At 45.0% G+C, this 20,153-nt stretch overlaps 1 protein-coding gene across 1 annotated transcript in view; it reads left to right on the forward strand.

Annotated features, from left to right (window-relative positions):
- LOC111852564 (MAM and LDL-receptor class A domain-containing protein 2) overlaps positions 1 to 6,971 on the forward strand; it is a 43,410-nt gene extending 36,439 nt beyond the window's left edge. The window contains exons 39-49 of the mRNA XM_072711706.1: positions 2,644 to 2,831; positions 3,177 to 3,342; positions 3,523 to 3,729; positions 3,825 to 4,006; positions 4,123 to 4,354; positions 4,473 to 4,632; positions 4,759 to 4,873; positions 5,050 to 5,161; positions 5,309 to 5,405; positions 5,509 to 5,575; positions 6,151 to 6,971. Of these exons, the coding sequence (XP_072567807.1) occupies positions 2,644 to 2,831; positions 3,177 to 3,342; positions 3,523 to 3,729; positions 3,825 to 4,006; positions 4,123 to 4,354; positions 4,473 to 4,632; positions 4,759 to 4,873; positions 5,050 to 5,161; positions 5,309 to 5,405; positions 5,509 to 5,575; positions 6,151 to 6,240 (1,616 nt within the window). The 3' untranslated portion in view covers positions 6,241 to 6,971. The remainder of the gene's footprint in view (positions 1 to 2,643; positions 2,832 to 3,176; positions 3,343 to 3,522; positions 3,730 to 3,824; positions 4,007 to 4,122; positions 4,355 to 4,472; positions 4,633 to 4,758; positions 4,874 to 5,049; positions 5,162 to 5,308; positions 5,406 to 5,508; positions 5,576 to 6,150) is intronic.
- The last annotated feature ends 13,182 nt before the right edge of the window (positions 6,972 to 20,153 follow it).

Consider the following 20,153-nt stretch of genomic DNA (forward strand, 5'->3'; position numbering starts at 1 on the left):
ACTCGCCCGGACCGGCTCACAGTATCTCCTGCAGGAGCAGGCACAACCGGGACTGGTGCCAGGACTGAACAGCGAGGATGACCTCTATGAAAAAGCTGGCCCAGCGGCACAGGAGCATCTAAATCCAAATGGGCTGGCTTCAAACGATCCGCAGAAACACGGTCGGCCTTACCACCCCTGTCCAAAACAAAAAACTTGTCCCCAGACTGCAGCACATGAAAAGGCCCTTCGTATGGGGGCCGCAAAGGTTCATGACGGGCGTCATGCCGAACAAAAACAAAACAAGCATCTGCCTGCTTCGGGAGAACATGAGACCGCGGAAAACCATGGCGCGACGTGGGTGTTGGACCGAAAGCGGCTGCAGTGTCCGAAAAAACCAATCGCTGTCCACAAACCAAGCAAAACCCACGGCAACCTGTCAGACCACGAAGCACCCTGAAGAGATGCACAAAGGGCAGCCTTCAGAGAGTGGTGAAAGCGCTCACACAACCCGTTAGCTTGTGGGTGATAAGCAGTGGTGCGGTGGAGAGTGATCCCTAACTCACAGGCAATTGCACTCCACAAGTCGGAGGTGAACTGTGCTCCACCGTCAGACGACAGGTCAGCAGGCACACTAAAACAAGAGTCCCAAGAGCTGATGAAAGCCTGAGCCACATCTGCCATGGTTGTGGAGGTTAATGGCACCACCTCCGGCCAGTGAGTCGTTCGATCAACGATGGTCAAAAGGTGTGTGTAACCACGGGACGGTGGCAACGCGAGAGACAATCAGCCACTACATTGTGTTTGCCAGTGACATCATGGATGTCTGTGGTGAACTCAGAAATAAACGCCCACCCCTAATTCACAATCAACCCATGAGCACTGAGACATGCAAATAATGCCTCAAATGCTCATTCAAAGTGTTGCTAACAACCAAGATGTCGTCCAAATAAACAAAAAGAAAAGGCATGTCCCACACAACACTGTCCATCAAACGCTGAAAAGTTTAGGTCGCATTCTTTAGCCCAAAAGGCATCCTGAGAAACTCAAACCAAAAGGTGTGACGACAGCAGTCTTAGGGATGTCCTGAGTGTGTACTGGGCCCTGATGGTAGCCCCTAACCAGGTCCACCTTTGAAAAAATGACAGTTCCTGCCAAACGGGCAGAGATATCTTGGATGTGAGGGATAGGGTAATGGTCAGGGGTGGTGGCATCATTAAGGTGCCTATAATCGCCACGCAGGTGCCTCTACCCCCAGGTTTGGGCACCATGTGGAGAGGAGAAGACCAGGGGCTGTCAGAACAATCTCTAAACGCTCAGATATGGCAAACTCCTCTCTGGCAACAGCCAGCTTTTCAGGGTCCAGGCGCCTAGCCTTGGCATGCACTGGTGGGCCTGCCATGGTGATGTGGTGCTCCACACCATGTTTAACCAAGGACACGGCAAAGGTGGGCACGGTGTGGTTAGGAAACTCTGCCGGGAGGTGCTGGAAAATGTCGGCTGAATTCGAAATACCAGACAGGTTGGAAGGGCCAGCCTCACTAAGGGTGCACGGAAAAGAGCAAAAAGTTTCCGCATTGATCAGATGCCTGTTTTTGACATCCACCAGCAAATTGTTGGCACACAAAAAAATCAGCCCCCAAGAATGGGGTGGAAACAGACGCCAACAAAAACCCACCGGAAACACTGCCCATGAAAACAGAGGTCCACTGGCCGCTCTTCGTTAGTGTCAATCGAGGTTCCGTTGGCAGCCGCTAGGGGAAAACCACGCTCTCCAGACCGTTTATTCAGCTATGACGCCAGGAGAATGCGCACCAAAGCACCAGTGTCACAAAGAAAACGCCAGCCAGAAATGGAGTCCTCAATAAACAGCAAACTGTCTTGCCCCCCAACGCCCAGCACAGCTACAGGGCGCAGATCCTGATGTTTCTGGTGGCTTGAAAGAGCAGGGTGGGATGCATTTCTTGGCGCGCACAACAAAATGGGCATGATAAAAACAGTAAGCGGTTTTAGAGCCACGCTTTGCTGCAGCGACAACACCAGGGGCAGAAAAAGTGCAAAAAAAGCACAAAAAACTGGCCGGAAGAAAAACAAAACTTCAAAATAAAAACATGTCTGCAATTGGAATTCTGAGCAACTATGAACCCCCTACACTGTACTTTTTATTGCTATTTAGGCTATGCCATATAGCCTATGGGATGTTCTGCAAAACAGGATATCTCTGTTAGCTGGGTTAACTTAAGCTAGAGGTCATGATTGTCTAATAAAAAAATAAGTAAGGAGCATTCCTATTGGACAATCATGACTTATAGCTTAAATTAACCCAGCTAACTGAGAAACCTTGCTTTGTGGAACACCCCGCAGGTGTGTAGTAGGCTATACTATATTGTACATACATTATTTCTACTATATATAGGCTGCTTTTACTATATGTTATTGGTATGATTACGTAGGTTATTTTTTGGTCTGGGAATGCTAAAAACTTTTTTCCATATAAATTAATGGTAATTGGTCATTCACATTACGCCATTTCAGGTTACAAAAGGTGTCATAGGAACGTTGTACTTCTGGATAGTGGGGGAAGCCTGTACTGCATCCTGATAAGTGATCATTAAGTGGATTATTGCTGACTTCTCATTTGCCCTTATTTGATGTGGTCTATAGGGAATTACCTATATGTTGAGAGCTCCTCTCCAAGCAGAGTAGGGGACGTGGCCCAGCTGAAGTCCCCTCTGCTGCCACCTGCTGGCCCCCAAGGCTACTGCATCACTCTCTGGTACCACATGTTTGGTGCCACAGTTGGAAGCTTAAGGTTGTACTTGCAAGAAACTCAGCCCCTACAGAGGACACTGGTAAGGCCGGTCTGTGATCAAGCCTGGGATGTGGGGGGGCAGTTACAGTTAACAAACCGGACACAACATACTGTACAAGGGGATTTCTACAAACAAGCAATTCTGGTCCCTGTGTCAAGGTCACTAATAGAAAGTAAGCAACTGAAAGGTATATGTCTCAGGGCTTAAAGGAGCCCTCAGCTAACATGTGGGAAAAGTGTGTCACCCAAGGAGGGGGCAGTGATAATTAGCAATTAAAGTTTTTGAGAAATCGGCTTGACCGAGATGAGCAGTTATTAGAGATGGCTTTGAGTTGCTTCTGTTTCACTAGACCTCCTCTCCCACCCCGCATCCCCTCCCCCACAGATGTGGAAGAGGCAGGGCATGCAAAGCGACATGTGGCAGATGACCCAGAGTCATGTGACCCTGCAAGAGGTCCATCAGGTGGTGCTGGAGGCGTCGGTGGGTGGTTGGGCGGGAGACGTTGCTCTGGATGACATCAGCCTTACCCCTGGAGCTTGCCGTCACTCCGGTACACCCTTTGCTGGTGACCTTGGCTGTTGATACCCATGCTTGGTTATCAGCTATGATGTATTAACCTAGAAGGAATAACACTGTTAAATGTTAAGGATGTCCAGTGCTGATCCGCGGCTTTGGGACCACAATCATCTCATCCTTATTCCTCTGGTCTGCATGCATCCCACGGACCCAGGACCCACAGACCGGTGTGACTTTGAGGAGAGTGACTGTGACTGGACCTCAGAGAGCTGGGTGCGGCGTTCCGGTGGTGGTCCCAGTAGGGAGCCAGGATCCGATCACACCACCGACACGCCCCATGGGCGTTACTTTTACCTGGGCTCCTCAAGCTCCCACCCCCCCAGTCACATGGCCTCACTGATCTCCCCACAATTCGCTACAGGTAAATCGAAGTGAAATTTACCCACATCCTGCTGAAGTCTCGCTGTCCCACTCCATGTGCTTGATGGTCTCACCTTCTGTATCTGCCTATCACAGGAAAAGGTGACTGTCTACAGGTCTGGTACCACATGGATGGGGACAGCATAAGTACTCTAAACATGTATCAGCAGAGCGAGGATGGCGGTCGCAAACTTGTTTTTTCAAAGACTGGCAGCCAGGGGGAGCTGTGGAGGCTTGGCAATGTCAGGCTGGATCATATGGAGGCATCTGCATTCCGGGTAAGGCTGGCTTAGTTGGGTCATGACTGATAGATTTGCGATCTTCATGTCACCACATAGCAAACTCTCTCTGAAGATAAGGTTGTTGGACAATTCCTGTCATTATCATGTTTCAGATTGTGGTAGAGGGTGTCTGGGGGACAGGGGTATCTGGAGGCGTCGCCATTGACGATGTGGTGCTGTCTAATGGAGCCTGCCCACCACCTGGAGTCTGTGACTTCCAGGGGAGTCTGTGCGGGTGGACCAACATTGAGGCAGGCGACCAAGCCGATTGGCTACGAGGGAGAGGGACCTCCCCTCTTCCCAGCACGGGGCCCCGCGTGGACCACACCATGGGCTCCAGCCAAGGTGGTGTCTCCATGGAGAACGTGGTGCAAGACAAGGGCAGAACGATATTAGCCAAACTTATAAACAATACGTTGAGAGGCTCTGAGAATGTTTGAGTTGACAGTTGGTCTCTTGCCAGGCTACTACGTGTACGTGGACAGTGCAGTGGGACAGAAGGGTGACAAGGCCATGTTGTATAGTGAGGTCTTCCAACCAACCCAGGGAGATGGCTGCTTGAGCTTCTGGTACCACAGGCATGGTCAGAACATCGGCAACCTCAGCCTCTACAGCGGCACCAGGTAGCTCAGACAGCAAATCTGTGATGAACAAAACCAAGTCTCCCAAAAGAGCCCCTCCCATAAACACCTCATAGGCAAGGACTGCTGGCTAGTCTTGGGTCCTCACAGCACTCTCGAAAAACCCAGGAACCCCTTTGGTGATGACGAGAAGGACTTGGCACTGCTGTGGACAGAGGCCGGCAGCCAAGGGGACACCTGGATAGAGGCCACTGTGGCAGTCAGCAACATGGAGCCATTTTGGGTAAATGAACATACATGTTCTAAAGCTAGCTTACAACCACCTGTCTATAATGTAAAGTCATACCTATTATGTCACTCCTGGAACAGACCTATATGGTATGTAGCCAGCAGTATTTCTTTGAGATACCTTCAGTAACATTCTAAAGATAACCCTAATACTCTGCCTCCCCCCTGTAGTTTGTTTTTATATACCAGAGAGGGGAGGGCGGGCTGGGACACCTGGCTCTGGATGACATCCAGCTCATCAAAGGAAGATGCTCCACCATCAATTCATCCCTGTCTTCTCCAGGTACTAGCTGATCATTTTATTACTATTGGTCTGTTAAATATAGGCTGGTAGTTCCGCAAAACGTCATTATTAATAATTATAATGCTGTTGTTAATGTAAGAGGACTTTAGCAGGTGAGCCCTTTGTTTCTCCATGTTGGTCACTCAGCTGCAGTTTATGTCGGCGTGGGTTTGGGTCTCGTGCTTTCTGTTGCACTGGGGGTCATCGCTAGCGTGGTCTTACTGCAGAGGAGTTTGTCCACCATGTAAGTTGACTCATCGAGGCATTTAAGAGGATGAGATTGGGGATGATAGTGACGAATGCCTGCTTCTGTAACCATGACGTCGTCTTCTGTTTTGTGAGTGTAGGATACCCAGTGCGGGAGACCGTGACTTGGACAACATCATCTTCCACATGCATGACTGCAAACTAGATGTGAGTGAGCAGTGGTGAACAGACAGAAAATATATACCTAAAAAATCTATTATATATAATTCTGCTATGGGTCATGGCTCCGTGCTGCTGTCCATCCAGAAACTTGTGAGATCGAATCTCATGACCAGCAAAATAATCATATCATTGTTCAGCCCTTGAGCATTGGACATAACCTCAAATGCTCTGCATGCTGGCTTACCTTGCGCTCTGAAGCAAGAGGAATAATTTCAGATGCTGAGGTGGCACATTTTGGTTGTTCAGGCTCAAAAGTGGCATACTTTGTGTAGTCCTGTTGCCTAATGTCTTCCAGGGATGTGGGTTTGATTCCTAGGCTCAGGTTTGTTGCTGTATCAATTCTTATTCTCCGTAAGTCTGTTATGTATTTCCCTCCAAAAATATGATGAACCAGAGTTATGCAAAGTTTGTGAGTGTCTGCCCTGCAATGGACTGGTGTCCTTGCCTCTTCTCCGGGGACTTCAGTCTCCCCAAGACCCTGATCTGGATAAGTGGTTATGGAAAAAAAGTTTGAAATGTTCAAGACCTGTAATGTTTGGTCTTTGGGCTCCCTTTTCCAGGAACTGGAGACCACAGGTTCCTCTGAGAAGCTGACAAATATGTCCCCCGCTGTTGACATGGACACCGAAACATCGTCATCGGAAGCCTAGCAGGAAAAAACAATCAACACTGATGACTTTTTTAAAGTTAGATAAAAGTTTGCCGATATGAATGGGACCCTCCAAGCATGACCTCGGATATCTAGCGGAAAGATTTCCAGGCCAAAGCATTTTTTTCTTGCAAGATCCCTTTATCCAAATCTTTTTCAAAAATTACATTATCATGAAGAGGGCAATATCACTAGACGTTAACTGTTATGTTGACTTTCAACAGTCACTCAGAAATGTACTGTTAGTACACGTTTACCTCATGTATTATGGGGTTAATGTGGTTATTGGCAGAGGAGACTCTGGAAGGACACGCCCCCCTCGATGTTTACACAGTACATTTATGAAGTTTAATTCTTTTAAGAGACATTATTTCAGCATTTCATACTAGTTTGTTTTTGGTGAGGTTCAGCTAGTGAGGGTTTACAAATGTTTCATATAATGAAATATTCCTGAAAGCCTCTACACCCGCATGTGCAATCCAAGACATGATGGGATGATAAAACCATACATTGTACACGTTTTGTCCATATTCACTTCAGCATTTGATGGGTTTGTCATTTCTTACTGCAATTTCTGAAAGTATGGGGTCTGGTCACACTCAAACACTGGTACGGAGATCAATGATGGACAGAAGTGTTGGATGTGATGAGAAGTTCCACAATGTGGTCAAGACATGTCAAGGCCCTCCACACATGTAATATGAACTATGAGCAATAAAATATAGGAAATTACTTTCTGTTGTGTTAATCACACTGCGGTTATTCAATGTTAGTGCACAGCATGCAATTAGATATTATAGTAACTCATCTCCATCCATCACTGTAACCACTACCTCCACCTCCGGCAACTACCCTCCAACCTGCCTGCCCTTGGCTCACGCGATGCCTCGCCATCCTTCCCTGCGGCTGTGCCTCTATTAATCCTGCCATCGTGCATCAAGCACCCCGTGCCTCCCGGTCGGCCGCTGCATTGAGACTGATATTTCAACCCCTGTATTAGCTTAGTCATTTCATGTTGTTTGTTTGACTCATCTGCCGGCCCCTGGAGGATGGGCTCCCCCTTTGGGTCTGGTTCCTCCCAAGGTTTCTTCCTCTTAGGGAGATTTTCCTTGCCACCGTTGCCTTTGGCTTACTCAATGGGGGGTCCTTACGAGGCAGAAATGTAAAGCGCATTGAGACAATGTAATGTTGTGATAATGCGCTATATAAATAAAATTGAATTGAATTAATCCCAACTGGGGTCGCAGGGGGAACCGGAGCCTATCCCAGGAACAAGGGGCACAGGCAGGAACCAACCCATCGCAGGGCACAGAACACACACATCCAATTTAGACTCGTCAATCAACCTGCCCAGCACACTTTCAGACCGTGGGAGGAAACCAGAGCCCCCAGCATAAACCCACACAAACACAGGGAGAGACTCCACACAGAAAGGACCTGGGACCTTCTTGCTGTGAGGCAGCAGCGCTAACCACGTGCCACCCTGTAGCTCATCTCAAAGTGCATAATTTAAAAAAAAAAAAATTTTTGGCAGAATGTTTCAGAACATATTTTGAGTAAAAAGTTAATTTGTTACTATTATGATCTTCAAAGCATCTTTCAGTAAAAAAGTAATGAAAAACAATGAACTGGGCATTCCTCAATTTTCACTTGCCTATTAGCTGGAGAGTAAGACTATGTATTACATTACCCTGAAATTGTATATTACCTTTGTTGCGTTCATTAGATTAAGTGTATTCCAGCTGGAGTCTCTCTTAAGGCATAGAGTACATTACCTCAGGAACAGTCTGTTTCAGGTTTACTATTTCATAATAGTTACTCTTGACATTTATAAAAGCCTTCAGGAAGCAATAACGAAATTAACGATCCTGCTTGGTTGGCTGAGAGGATGGAGGTCCAGAGGCCAGTCAAACTTTCCGATTCTCATCAAATAATTTAATTCATGTAGGGACATGACAAGTTAAGTATTTAACTAGAGTGACCACATTTTCAAAGCACCCAAACAGGACACTTGTGTAGCTGCTGTCTGTACATGTGTTATCTCATGTGCACACATAGCGCCCTTCCTCAGTCAGTTAATGACAAGTTTGTCTCATCCTCCTCATCATCATCATTATCAGGAAGGGATCAGGGGAATAATCAGTTACACAAATAAACACATATTCTACATCAAATCACTATACTTTTAAAAAATTTAATTCTATAATTTATGATAATTTGTAATGTTCCTTTAAACATCTCAGTGCAATTAGTAGTGCATTAACATTCACTGTTGCTTTTTTAAGAAACTTAAAAAGAAATGTATGCGCATTGTATAAATACTGACTATGGACAAACTAAGGCTATTCAATAGTGTACAAACATTCACTATTGCTTTCTGGACAAATCCAGTGCATTCAGTTTGTTTCTAAAGGTCTATATCCTACTGTAAGGTTCATATGTATCCACCCAGTGTTCAGCTGGGGTACATGCACTCTGGCAACTTCTCCTCTGCATCCTTCCTGACGCAAGTTGTCCTATCAAAGAGCTCCTAGTCACTGATCTGGCACTGGACCTCTGAGGTCAGATACTTCATTGAAATTCAGAAAAATATTTGGTACATATTAGTTCATTACCATCATTTCAGCTGTTACCATTTCAAGTCTATAATGCCAAACATTTCATTCAGCTGAAACACATTTTACAGGATTCTTTATTCTGTCACCCAACATAAATATCTTTTGTGTCTTTCTGTTACAGCTAAGAAAAATAACTGTATTGATTGGTTTACTTACCATTGTTCATAAGGCAAGTACTGCACAAGGACATAGATTCTCCTTGTGTATTCATAATTAAACCAAAAGACACTGTGTTAAAAACAGTGTTCATTACCTCCTGCCTTTGGGCCATACTCACAAGCAGTGTGCAAAGCACTGACCCCCAACTCACCGGTCATAAAAGCTACACATCTCATCTATGGACCTACTGCTTTTGTGGGTCATCTAAGGTGGTCAGGATGCTTTTTTCCTGATATAAAACAATTTAAATTAGTGTTATTATTTTATGCATATTTCTAAAATGCAAATAATAATGGTGTGGTACAGACCATTAGGACAAAGAGACCTTCAGTCCAATGAAGCATGCAGTCCTCTCAATCAGCTTCTCCTGCAGGCTGTTCAAGAGGAATACTAAGTAAACTATGGTGGATTTCTGTTTGTCAAGCTCCTCCATGCATTCATTGACCATTGTCAGTCGATTGTGCAAAATCCATTGGTAATAAGACTCTAACATATGAACTCTAACACAGAACGTCCTGATTATCCCACATGTGCAGTGCATTGACCTGAAGCGCCGCTTGTGTTTCGCAGTACGGTGAGCTACAGTGCCCTTCGAGTGGCCCGTTTTAGCTCCCTCTCACCGTCAGAGTGCCAAAGGAAATACTGAACTGGTTCCGTTCACAGTCCTCAGCCATCTTTTGTGCTTGGAAGTGCACAGGTGGTCCTCAATGTCTTACTGTCCTCCGTGTACAATAGAATAAATGCTTTTGTGATGAGTGCATAAAGCTTTAGTCAATCATTCAGTATTGGTTTGAGAAAAGAAAATGTTTGCTGCAGTCCCTGATTTAAAAGCATATTTCCTCTTTGTCATTGTTAATTTGTCAGATTCACAGCATGGATTAATATAATTTCCTTCGTATATTTTTTCCTTCGCAGATAGAAACACCTTAAAGCTACGTCCACACCTCTGGCTGACAGCTGTCATTCACAGAGATATGAAGCAAGAGGGTCTTTGTTTTCCTGAGCATCTGCCTATTTTTCCCAAACTATTTCATGTAAACTTGTTCACGAGCTTTAAATGTACTGAGTACTGAACACCTGCCCCTCAAAAAGTTTTCAGACACTGCTCAGGGATCGTCAGCTTCTGACCTGTGACGTGTCCTACACAGTGATACACTGGTTTTAATGGACTGACATCTTCTCCACCCATAAACAATCTTAGTGATTTGTGTGCCACCCTTATAACCATGTTCACGTAGTATCACCTATTTTACCCCTTTGCACTTGAACACATATAAATTTGAATAAATAAATAGGTATAGCTACCATTGTATATATGTTCTCATGGTATACCAGAAGAATCTGGAAAATTAGTGTAACCAGTGTGTCCTACCTTTCAGAGATTCTTCTTTCTTTGTTTGACAACCCCCCCCCCTTTCTTCCAACATTCCCTTGTGGTCCTTATCTGATCTTGGTGGTCCGTTAGCAAGTTTCTGTGTTCTACCATACTATATACTATACTGCTCCAAACGCCATGCCTTCCTGAGTGTCATCATCCCATCCGCTCATCAGCTCTGCAACCAACTGCCAAGAACCCCCCCCCCCCCTGCTCTGCAACCAAGTAAACCAACTTCCTTTCATTCTAACAACCTAAGCTGTGCTGTTAACCCTACTGAATGCCTACTGGGTCGTGTTTCCACAAACTGGGCTTGCTTTGCAGAACAGTATTTCCTTTTAAAGTTACTCAATTAAATCCGGTCATTGCATTTCCACAATTACATTGTTTGTTTCTATTCCGTTATTTTGTGTTTGTTGTTTGTCTTAAGTGTAATGTTTGTCTTATGTTAGTTGTAGTGTGTTAGGAATAAATGCATGTCTTTTACACAATTTCAGCCTCCCTTCATTGAGTTCTCACAATAGTCCCTGCCTCTGTGCGATCTTGCTACATGCTGTGAAACCTCAAACTGGCCTGAAATATCGCGAGACTTTCTCTCATCAGCTGTGAGGAGAGCTTCGCTACCGATCGTTTACACTACCTGGTGATGCAGCTCGCTGGACGAGCCTTCTAACCCAGGTTACTAAGCGATATTGGTAATTAGTGAATCCCATTTAAGTCTCACATTAACAGACTCACTGGGATACCGCAATTGAGTTTGGTGGAGCCGACCATTCGGCATGACAATTGGTTGAGCACGGGACAGCGCTCATTAGAATCAAAACTCACACGCGTAAATATGCCACTTTCGAGCGCAAAATCAAAACTCACGCGCGTAAATATGCCACTTGCAAACGCAAAGTCAAAACTCACACGCGTAAATATGCCACTCGCGAGCGCAAAGTCAAAACTCACACGCATAAATATGCCACTTGCAAACGCAAAGTCAAAACTCACACACGTAAATATGCCACTCGCGAGCGCAAAGTCAAAACTCACACGCGTAAATATGCCACTCACGAGCGCAAAGTCAAAACTCACACACGTAAATATGCCACTCTCGAGCGCAAAGTCAAAATTCACACGCATAAATATGCCACTGTCGAGCACAAAGTCAAAACTCATACGCATAAATATGCCACTTGCAAACGCAAAGTCAAAACTCACACGCGTAAATATGCCACTCGCGAGCGCAAAGTCAAAACTCACACACGTAAATATGCCACTCGTGAGCGCAAAGTCAAAACTCCCACACGTAAATATGCCACTCGCGAGCGCAAAAGTGAAACTCGCGAGCACAGGACGAAGAGCTGCATGCGCATTCATCATAATATCTTTCGGCCGCTCTGCCCTTGAAGAAAATTTCTGCGCTCACGTTCTGCCAGGGGAAGGTTTTGACAGTTTGGGGGCGGAGTCATGCCATCTCTGACAGCGAATGCTATTGCCGGGTGGCTCCTGGCTTTGTGATTGGATGTAAGCTTTCCAGGATGACTGCCGACTATAAGTGGCAGGATTGCGCCCGAAAGAGTCTAATCTGGCATAAAATCTGCAGAAGTAGAAGAGGAAAATGGTGGACGAAGAGGAACGGCGACAGGTAGGTTAAGTGAGAAGTATGGTTTATCTATATTATAAGTATATTTTCACCGATTCTCATTGCCCCCTTGCCTGTTTCCCCATCAATATAAAACAGATACAGTTACAGAATGCAGTGACACAAGTCATTGGGATGCTGAGGCAGGCATTAGGTTCGGCATCTCCATATGGTAAAGTAACGTTATCATGTGTTACGAGTTTCCATAGACAATACATAATTTCTACACCTCGTCATGCAATCACATACGATGAGTATTACTAACATAGTTGTAGGATTTTGTATCGAAGCTTTCAGTAGCTATTTGAATGTTGTGGGTTAGATAAACTATTCTGTTCTACAGTACTTAAATCTGCAATATAATGCCCCTTTGGGAATTGATTTACAAAAAATATCTTCACATGGTGACACACTGAGTTGTTCCAAACTAGTTCCAGATAAAGACTTTAGTGTAATGTTTTTAGTACTGACTTTATCCATTTAGTTTACGTTAATCATTTAGATGCCAGCTCAGGTTCAGAGAGGCCATACGTTAACACGGAGGGAACAGGCACCCCCAAGGACAAGGCAGCAGGCAGGCCAAAGAACAGAAGTGGTCATGAGGCAGGTCCAGCCAACCACGTCGCTGCCTCAGGCAGGTCATGCAGCAGACTGGACGAGAATATGGCCAGGTTTGAATTTATTGAAAATTTAAAGCAATGAAGAACAGTTGTTTCCAGAGCTTTTCCTGGTTTCTTTAAGAAGAAAAACTACATTAAACCTCGAAAAATGCCAATGAAGTCCAAACTTATTCATTTTTTTCTGTTGGACAAAATGAGTGATGGTACCCCCAAGACAGGTGAAGAGATAGTACTTCTCCAGGCTGGGCTGGGCCGGAGGACCATTTATATTCCAGAAGATGCTGACCACTCTGAGGCAAGTCCAAAATTTTAATTTTCATAGATATATTTTCCTGTTAGTATTCTTAGAATTTCCCTTAGTGGGAATTTTTTGTCATCATTTATGTGAAAATTGGCACTAGGTTATTTCCTTTATATTGAAATGATCTCAAAAGATATAAAAAGCCACATCTTTTTTATATCAAACCCAACTTGTATTCGCATTCAATCCCATAGATTTCAGCACTCCTCATAGAATCCTTCCCAAAAATGGCAGCTCTGGATGGGGCCTGGATGCTGTACAAAGCAGCTGGTAAGAAATTGAATTTACAGTGTGAATTAGCAGTATACTATATGAAAGTGTTTTCTTCTTGTTCCGTCTAGATCTGAACTTGGCAGATTCCTTTGTTTCAGCAAAATGACAGTGTTTCAGCATATGCAAATGAGCTTCAGAATTATTTGAACCCCTGACTTGAAGTGCACTAAAAATACCATGTCAGAACTTACTTATTTCTACATGCAAATGTACAACACATTACAGTACACATACATAAGAACAAATCATATAGCATGTTTTTGCAATGCTGAGAGCAATGTTGCAGATCATAACCATTCACAGAACACTTAGTTAGTCTTGTGTTCACAGCTTGTATAGGTATATAAATTTCAATGACTTCTTGTCACGCCCACGAGGGCGGTGTCAAGCAGGTGCAACACCACAGCCCAGGATTAGCTCTTCCTTAAAAGAAGAGCTCAGCTACCTTCTACTCGCGAAGTATTGAGCCGATGCAAAGAAGCCGTACCGAGCGTTTTTTCGTCCTGCCCTGCTGAGTCCAGTACCTCCTGTCCTCCTCTCCTCTTGTACTCCAGTCCCGTGTTTCTCCATTGGACTAACCCTCTGGCTGACGACCCACGCACCCGTACTGTTTGCTTGAGTGACATCTCTAGAGAAGCCGGTTTACCGGGTGCAGCCGCCCCACTCTTCTGGACGGCGGCGCTCTCCCTCCGGGGCTCTGTGTTATTGCTGAACACCCGTGCTTACCTGTCAGCTTCATTAAAGCTCTGCTTACCCCGCATTACTGGACCTGTGCCTCTTTCACCAGCTTGGTATAACAGAATACTTCGCCTCACAAGAATGAATCCAGCGGGGAATCTTGAGACCCGAATCACAGCTGTAGAGCAAATCCTCTCTTCTCAAGCTGCTCAAGTTCCACTCCCAGCATCTCCACCATGCCCCATCGCTCCCTTGCCCATAGCCTTACCTGAACGGTATGATGGTAACCCCAACCAGTGCAGGGGATTCCTGATGCAGGTGGGCATATACGTGGAGGAGCACCCCGAGATGTTTACTACTCCAGGAGCGGAGGTACGGTTCACCATCTCCCTGCTGACTGGAAGAGCCCGCGAATGGGCGGATTGCAGCCCCTTATTAGGTTCTGGAAGAGAATTTCACCGGGCGTTAATGGAAGTGTTCGATCATCCGGCGGTGGGAAGAAGACCAGGGATGCGCCTGCTGGATTGCCGGCAGGGTAATGGAACCGCCGCTGAATTCTCCCTGGAATTTCGAACCATCGCTGCCACCCTATGCTGGCTGGATGACTGCCTGCAGACTATCTTCATACGAGCCCTCAATCCGGATCTGCAAGACGAGCTCACTGCAAGAGGTGAAACCCCTTAATTTGAAGAGCTGGTGCGCCAAGCCGTGCGGCTAGACAACACCGTGAGGGATCGCAGGCGACACAGACACCAGGCTGAGAACACGCGTGCTTTACCCGGACCGGGCGCCGATGCATCTGAACCCATGCAGATCCCCGCTCACCTCGACCGAACGCAGAAGAAGAACAAGAGAAAGGTTATGTCTTTATTGTGGAGAGGCTGGCCATACCCTTCCGACTTGTCCTATTCGTCCCCGCCATGACGAGACCCCTCTTCCGGTAGGTGTTTTCTCCTTACCATATTCCTCTCTCACTCACTATACCTGTGGTTTTAGGGTGGAATGGGAGACGCTGTAAGGTGAAAGCACTCATTGACAGCGGAGCAGCGGGGAACTTTTTAGATGCTACCCTGGCACGTCAGCAGCAGGTTCCCCTTCAAAGAGTGACATATCCCCTCGTGATGCACGGAGTAACAGGTGAGCGTCTGCAGGAAGGTACCATCCACCACTGTACTCACCCCTTTGAAATGCAGGTGGGGACCCTTCAAAAGTAGTCAATAGAAGTATTTGTGGTGGCCCAGACTAAAGATCCACTGATTCTGGGACTTCCCTGGTTAAGGAAACATAATCTGTGCTTAGACTGGCGTACTGGGGAAATAACAGCCTGGTCCGATAGATGTCGATGCGAATGTATGTCTCTCCCCTGCAAAGCTACAGGTATAGAGAGTCCTGAACCTGAAAACCTCGACCTCGTTCCCAAGGAGTATCGGGATTTCCGGGATGTCTTCAGTAAGGAGAAAGCTTTCAGCCTTCCCCCTCACCGCGACTGATCTTCTGGATGGGGCGCAATTGCCACGAAGTAGATTGTATCCTATCTCCCTCCAGGAACGAGAGTCGTTGGACACTTATATCCGGGAGGGGCTAAAACAAGGTATCATCCAGCCCTCAACATCACCCGTAACTGCTGGTTTCTTCTTCATTAAGAAGAAGGATGGTGGTCTCCGACCAGTAGTAGATTATAGGGCACTAAACGTGATATCTGTTAACCCTATGGAGTGCACCAGGGGCCCCTTGCATGGGGGGGCATTTCTTCCCTCTTTGGAATAATTACCTTATAACTTCAGATATAAAAGTCACAGACACATGCCTGATACCTAAAATCAAAGTTGACCCCTTTACAATTGATTGTAGGAAGTTCAATAACGAAATGAATAACCTGTGTATAATTTATGGACATGCAAATATAACAAAAACAGCTGGAAAAATACAAAATCTGTCTTTGTGTCTTGGATTTTTCTAAATATTTCAAAAACTACATGATGGAATAGGTCCAATTTTAAAAATCTGGTTCCCAAACTTGTTTTCTACATGTGTGCCCAATTTCATATCATTTGATGCAGCCCAACAGGTTTTACGGAGGAAAGAGCAAATGGTGCAACTGGGAGCCTTTCCTATCCAAAACCTAGCCTAAACTAATCTGAAACCTATCCAAAATGGCAATAGTGTAACTAGCAGTGTTTTTTGGGGTAGCAACTTTCTTTCTAAATGCATTACCACTTATAGGTCATAAGTAACAATTTGTCACACATCATCACCACACATTTGTAGGAAAATCTATATTTTATTCACACGACTTGTGCCAAACCTATCCAAAACCTATCCAAACTGGCCACAGTGTAACTAGCAGTGTTTTTTGGGGTAGCGTCTTTCTTTCGAAATGCATTACCACTTATGGGTCATAAGTAACATTTTGTCACACAACATCACCACACATTTGTAGGAAAATCTATATTTTATTCACACGACTTGTGCCAAACCTATCCAAAACCTATCCAAAATGGCCGCAGTGTAACTAGCAGTGTTTTGGGATAGCGTCTTTCTTTCTAAATGCATTACCACTTATGGGTCATAAGAAACATTTTGTTTCTAACCCTAACCCTGCATAACTGTGCCCAAACAAAGCCCGACAAGTGCCCCGCATAACTGTGCCCAAACAAAGCCCGACAAGTGCCCCGCATAACTTTTCCCAAACAAAGCTGACAAGTGCCCCGCATAACTTTGCCAAAACAAAGCCGACAAGTACCGTACACAATGTTGCCCAAACAAAGCCGACAAGTACTGTACATAACTTTGCTCAAACAAGGCCGACAAGTGCCCCGCATAACTTTGCCCAAACAAAGCCCCGCGTAACTTTGCCCAAGTGAAAGCCAAAAGCGCTGCATTACTTTGCACACTTCAAAGCTTGACAAAGGCGATGCGGAACTTTTCCCAATGTACCACAATACAAGTGTTACCAAAGCAAATGTTAATTGTAATTCGCTGAATCACGGAATTATAAAAATCTATAGAATAAAAGAGTAAAATGTAAACTGTAAATAAATGTACTTATGTCGAGCGTTGCATCCTCTCCGCGCAAAAAAGCGTCCTCCTCCATCGAATCAATGGATAAAAGCGACACTTTCTTCCCCCGAACCACTCTTCAAAATCATCTTCTGTGCTTTCTCAACAATGAAAGTCATCCGAGCCATTTTTCTTCAGTCAAAAAAGTTGTTGTCCGAAAATAACTGGGTAAACTCACGGAGACTACGTGCGCAATGCGTACTCGAGACACTCCCACAAATACTGCACCTGAAGAGAATAAGTTGCGCATTCATGTCCCGAGCGTGAAAAACAATGCCCAATCAGCACATCCCATACCATTTTGCAAACCTTAGTCACACCTCTATTGGATGAAGCAAATGACACTGTAATTTGATGTTCATGTAAAAAGTTTATTATGGTGAAACATAACCATGGGCAAAGGTTCAGTGCGTAAAAAATAATGTGCTAGCAGGGAAGCAGAGCATATATCTGAAAAAATACTTGACAATGAAGGATTACAGTGATTGATTTATGTACATAAGAGATCAAGCTTTCAAACGAGGGTAACTTTGTCATTTTATTAATTGGTTTTCTTCTAAAACTCCGAAGATAAAAAACATTGGACGAATGTACAGAATGTCGACTGACATTTTTCCGCGATGAGTGAGCAAGCTATTTGAGAGCATTACAGTCATATTTATGGAAAAATGCGTGTTTTGTCTTAATACTGTGACGGTTTATGAAGTATTGGCCGTGAAAGAAATAGTTTGAAGTGCTTAGTTTTCATTTTATTAACACTTTTATATTTTACTTCCTGACACTCGACCCGTTTAAAGATGGCTACCATGGTCATTTTATTTTTACTTGTTACAAAAAAACCATGGCACAAAAATTGCACAACTTTCTACAGATATTATCTGAAAGGTGTTTTGTAGTGTAACAAGCCGTTTTTGGTTGATGTGATACATTTGTTTCTTTTATTGAACGTCATTTTTTTTTGTTATTGAAAATTTGGACGTTTGCGTCCGAACCACTAGGCGGCGACAGTGAAAGAGTTAAGGATTACGACCACTGCCTGTACCTCCCTGGTCCAAGACACATGTTTGCTGAGATGCATCGTTCCCTTTGGATTCTGAGAGGATGTGAAGCAATTAAACGACACCAACACACTTGTAAGAATGGGCGATTTACCCCCTTCATGCCTACAAGCAGCGAGTAGTTATTAGAGGCACAATGTCACAGTGGGCCTCCGTTCATAGTGGGGTACCGCAGGGTTCAATTTTAGGACCACTATTGTTCCTAATTTACATTAATGATATTGACAGAAATACATACAGTAAACTGGTTAAATTTGCAGACGACACCAAGGTGGGCGGTGTAGCAGATACTGATCTAGCAGCAGAGAGGCTTCAACGGGATCTGGATTTAATTAGTGAATGGGCTGATACTTGGCAGATGAAATTTAACACAGATAAATGTAAGGTAATCCATGCAGGGAGCAGAAATATAAAGTACAGATATTTTATGGGTTCCACTGAAATAACGGTAGCTGATTACGAGAAAGATCTCGATATGTATGTCCCACTCTCGCCAGTGTGGGGAAGCAATAAAAAAGGCTAACAGAATGTTGGGTTATATCTCCAGGTGTGTGGAAGAGCTACGAGAATGATCCCTGGTCTTATGTCTTATGAGGAGAGGTTAGCGGAACTGAATTTGTTTAGCCTTGAGCAAAGGAGACTAAGGGGGAATATGATTCAGGTCTATAAGATTCTAACGGGTCTGGATGCTGTTCAGCCAAATGACTATTTCAATATTAGTCTAAATATTAGAACTCGTGGCCATAACTGGAAATTAGTGGGAGAACATTTTAAAACAAATTTGAGGAAGCACTTCTTTACACACCGTGTAGTTAGAGTATGGAATAGTCTTCCTGCTAGTGTAGCGGAAGCTAAAACCATGGGTTCCTTTAAATCAGAGCTAGATAAGATTTTAACAACTCTGAGCTATTAGTTAATTTTTCCCCAAACGAGCTTGATGGGCCGAATGGCCTCCTCTCGTTTGTAAATTTCTTATGTTCTTACAACTGTTCAAGTCAGCCTTCTATTCGACAGGAGTAGATTGTTTTGGGCCGCTTACCGTGAAGCTCGGACGTTGTCAGGAGAAGAGGTGGGGAATCATCTACAAGTGCCTCACAACGTCAGCAGTTCACTTGGATCTCCTACCAAGTATAGAAGCAGATGCCTTCCTTATGAGTTTGAAGAGGTTTGTGGCTAGGAAGGGTACGCCAGCCGAACTGTATTCAGATCAGGAGACGAATTTACGTGGTGGGGAAAGGGAGCTCAAGGAAGCCTTTGAGCTCATGAGTCCTGAGCTGCACCACAAATTGGCTAGGCAGAAGATCGCCTTTCATTTCAATCCCCTAGCATCTCCTCACTTCTGAGGTGTATGAGAGACGGAAGTTCGATCTGTGAAGGTCGCACTGCGTGCCGCCCTGGGCAGCCAAACTGTTACAGAGGAGGTTCTAGCCACAGTTCTGATAGAAGTGGAGGCCATTCTCAACGCTAAGCCTTTGGGATACATCTCCTCCAGCATAGCGGATCCTGATCCAATCACCCCAAATCACCTCCTCATGGGGCGGCCAGATGGTTCACTACCCAGCAGCTAAGCTACTGAGTCGGAGGAGATGGCGCGACAGTCAGGTCCTTGTCGATCGCTTCAGGACTGCCTTTATTAAGGATTACCTACCTACATTGCAGTACCGACAGAAGTGGCATAGCTTGGTAACGACTCTTGCAGTCGGATCAGTGGTCATGCTAGTAGATCACCAACTTCCAAGGGCCGAATGGCGATTAGTCAAGTCACATAGGTCTTCCAGGGCAGTGACGGCCAAGTACAGACTGCAGAGGTGAAGATCAAGGGCAGAGCATACACGAGACCTGTGGTGAAGTTGATCATCCTCTCAAAATAGAGCGGATAGCCAGATCTGTTGGGGGTGCCACTTGTCCCTGAGGCTGCGTTGGTTGTGGTTGCCACGCTTGAAGCCAATTTATCCTGAAGGTCAGATCTGAAGGGGTGCCAATTCATGTAAACAAAAGGGGAAAATACAAAGCATTATTATATGATTATTGAACCTGATTCAAGGTCAACTTAAGGGCAAATACCTACCTGTCGGTGTCAACGCTGCGCCGTGTGTTCCTCCGGGTTGGCTGCCTGGCGTCTGCAGTTCTTCTGGGTCCTTC

Source organism: Paramormyrops kingsleyae, chromosome 4, assembly GCF_048594095.1.
Source record: "Paramormyrops kingsleyae isolate MSU_618 chromosome 4, PKINGS_0.4, whole genome shotgun sequence".
NCBI classification, from domain to species: Eukaryota; Metazoa; Chordata; class Actinopteri; order Osteoglossiformes; family Mormyridae; genus Paramormyrops; species Paramormyrops kingsleyae.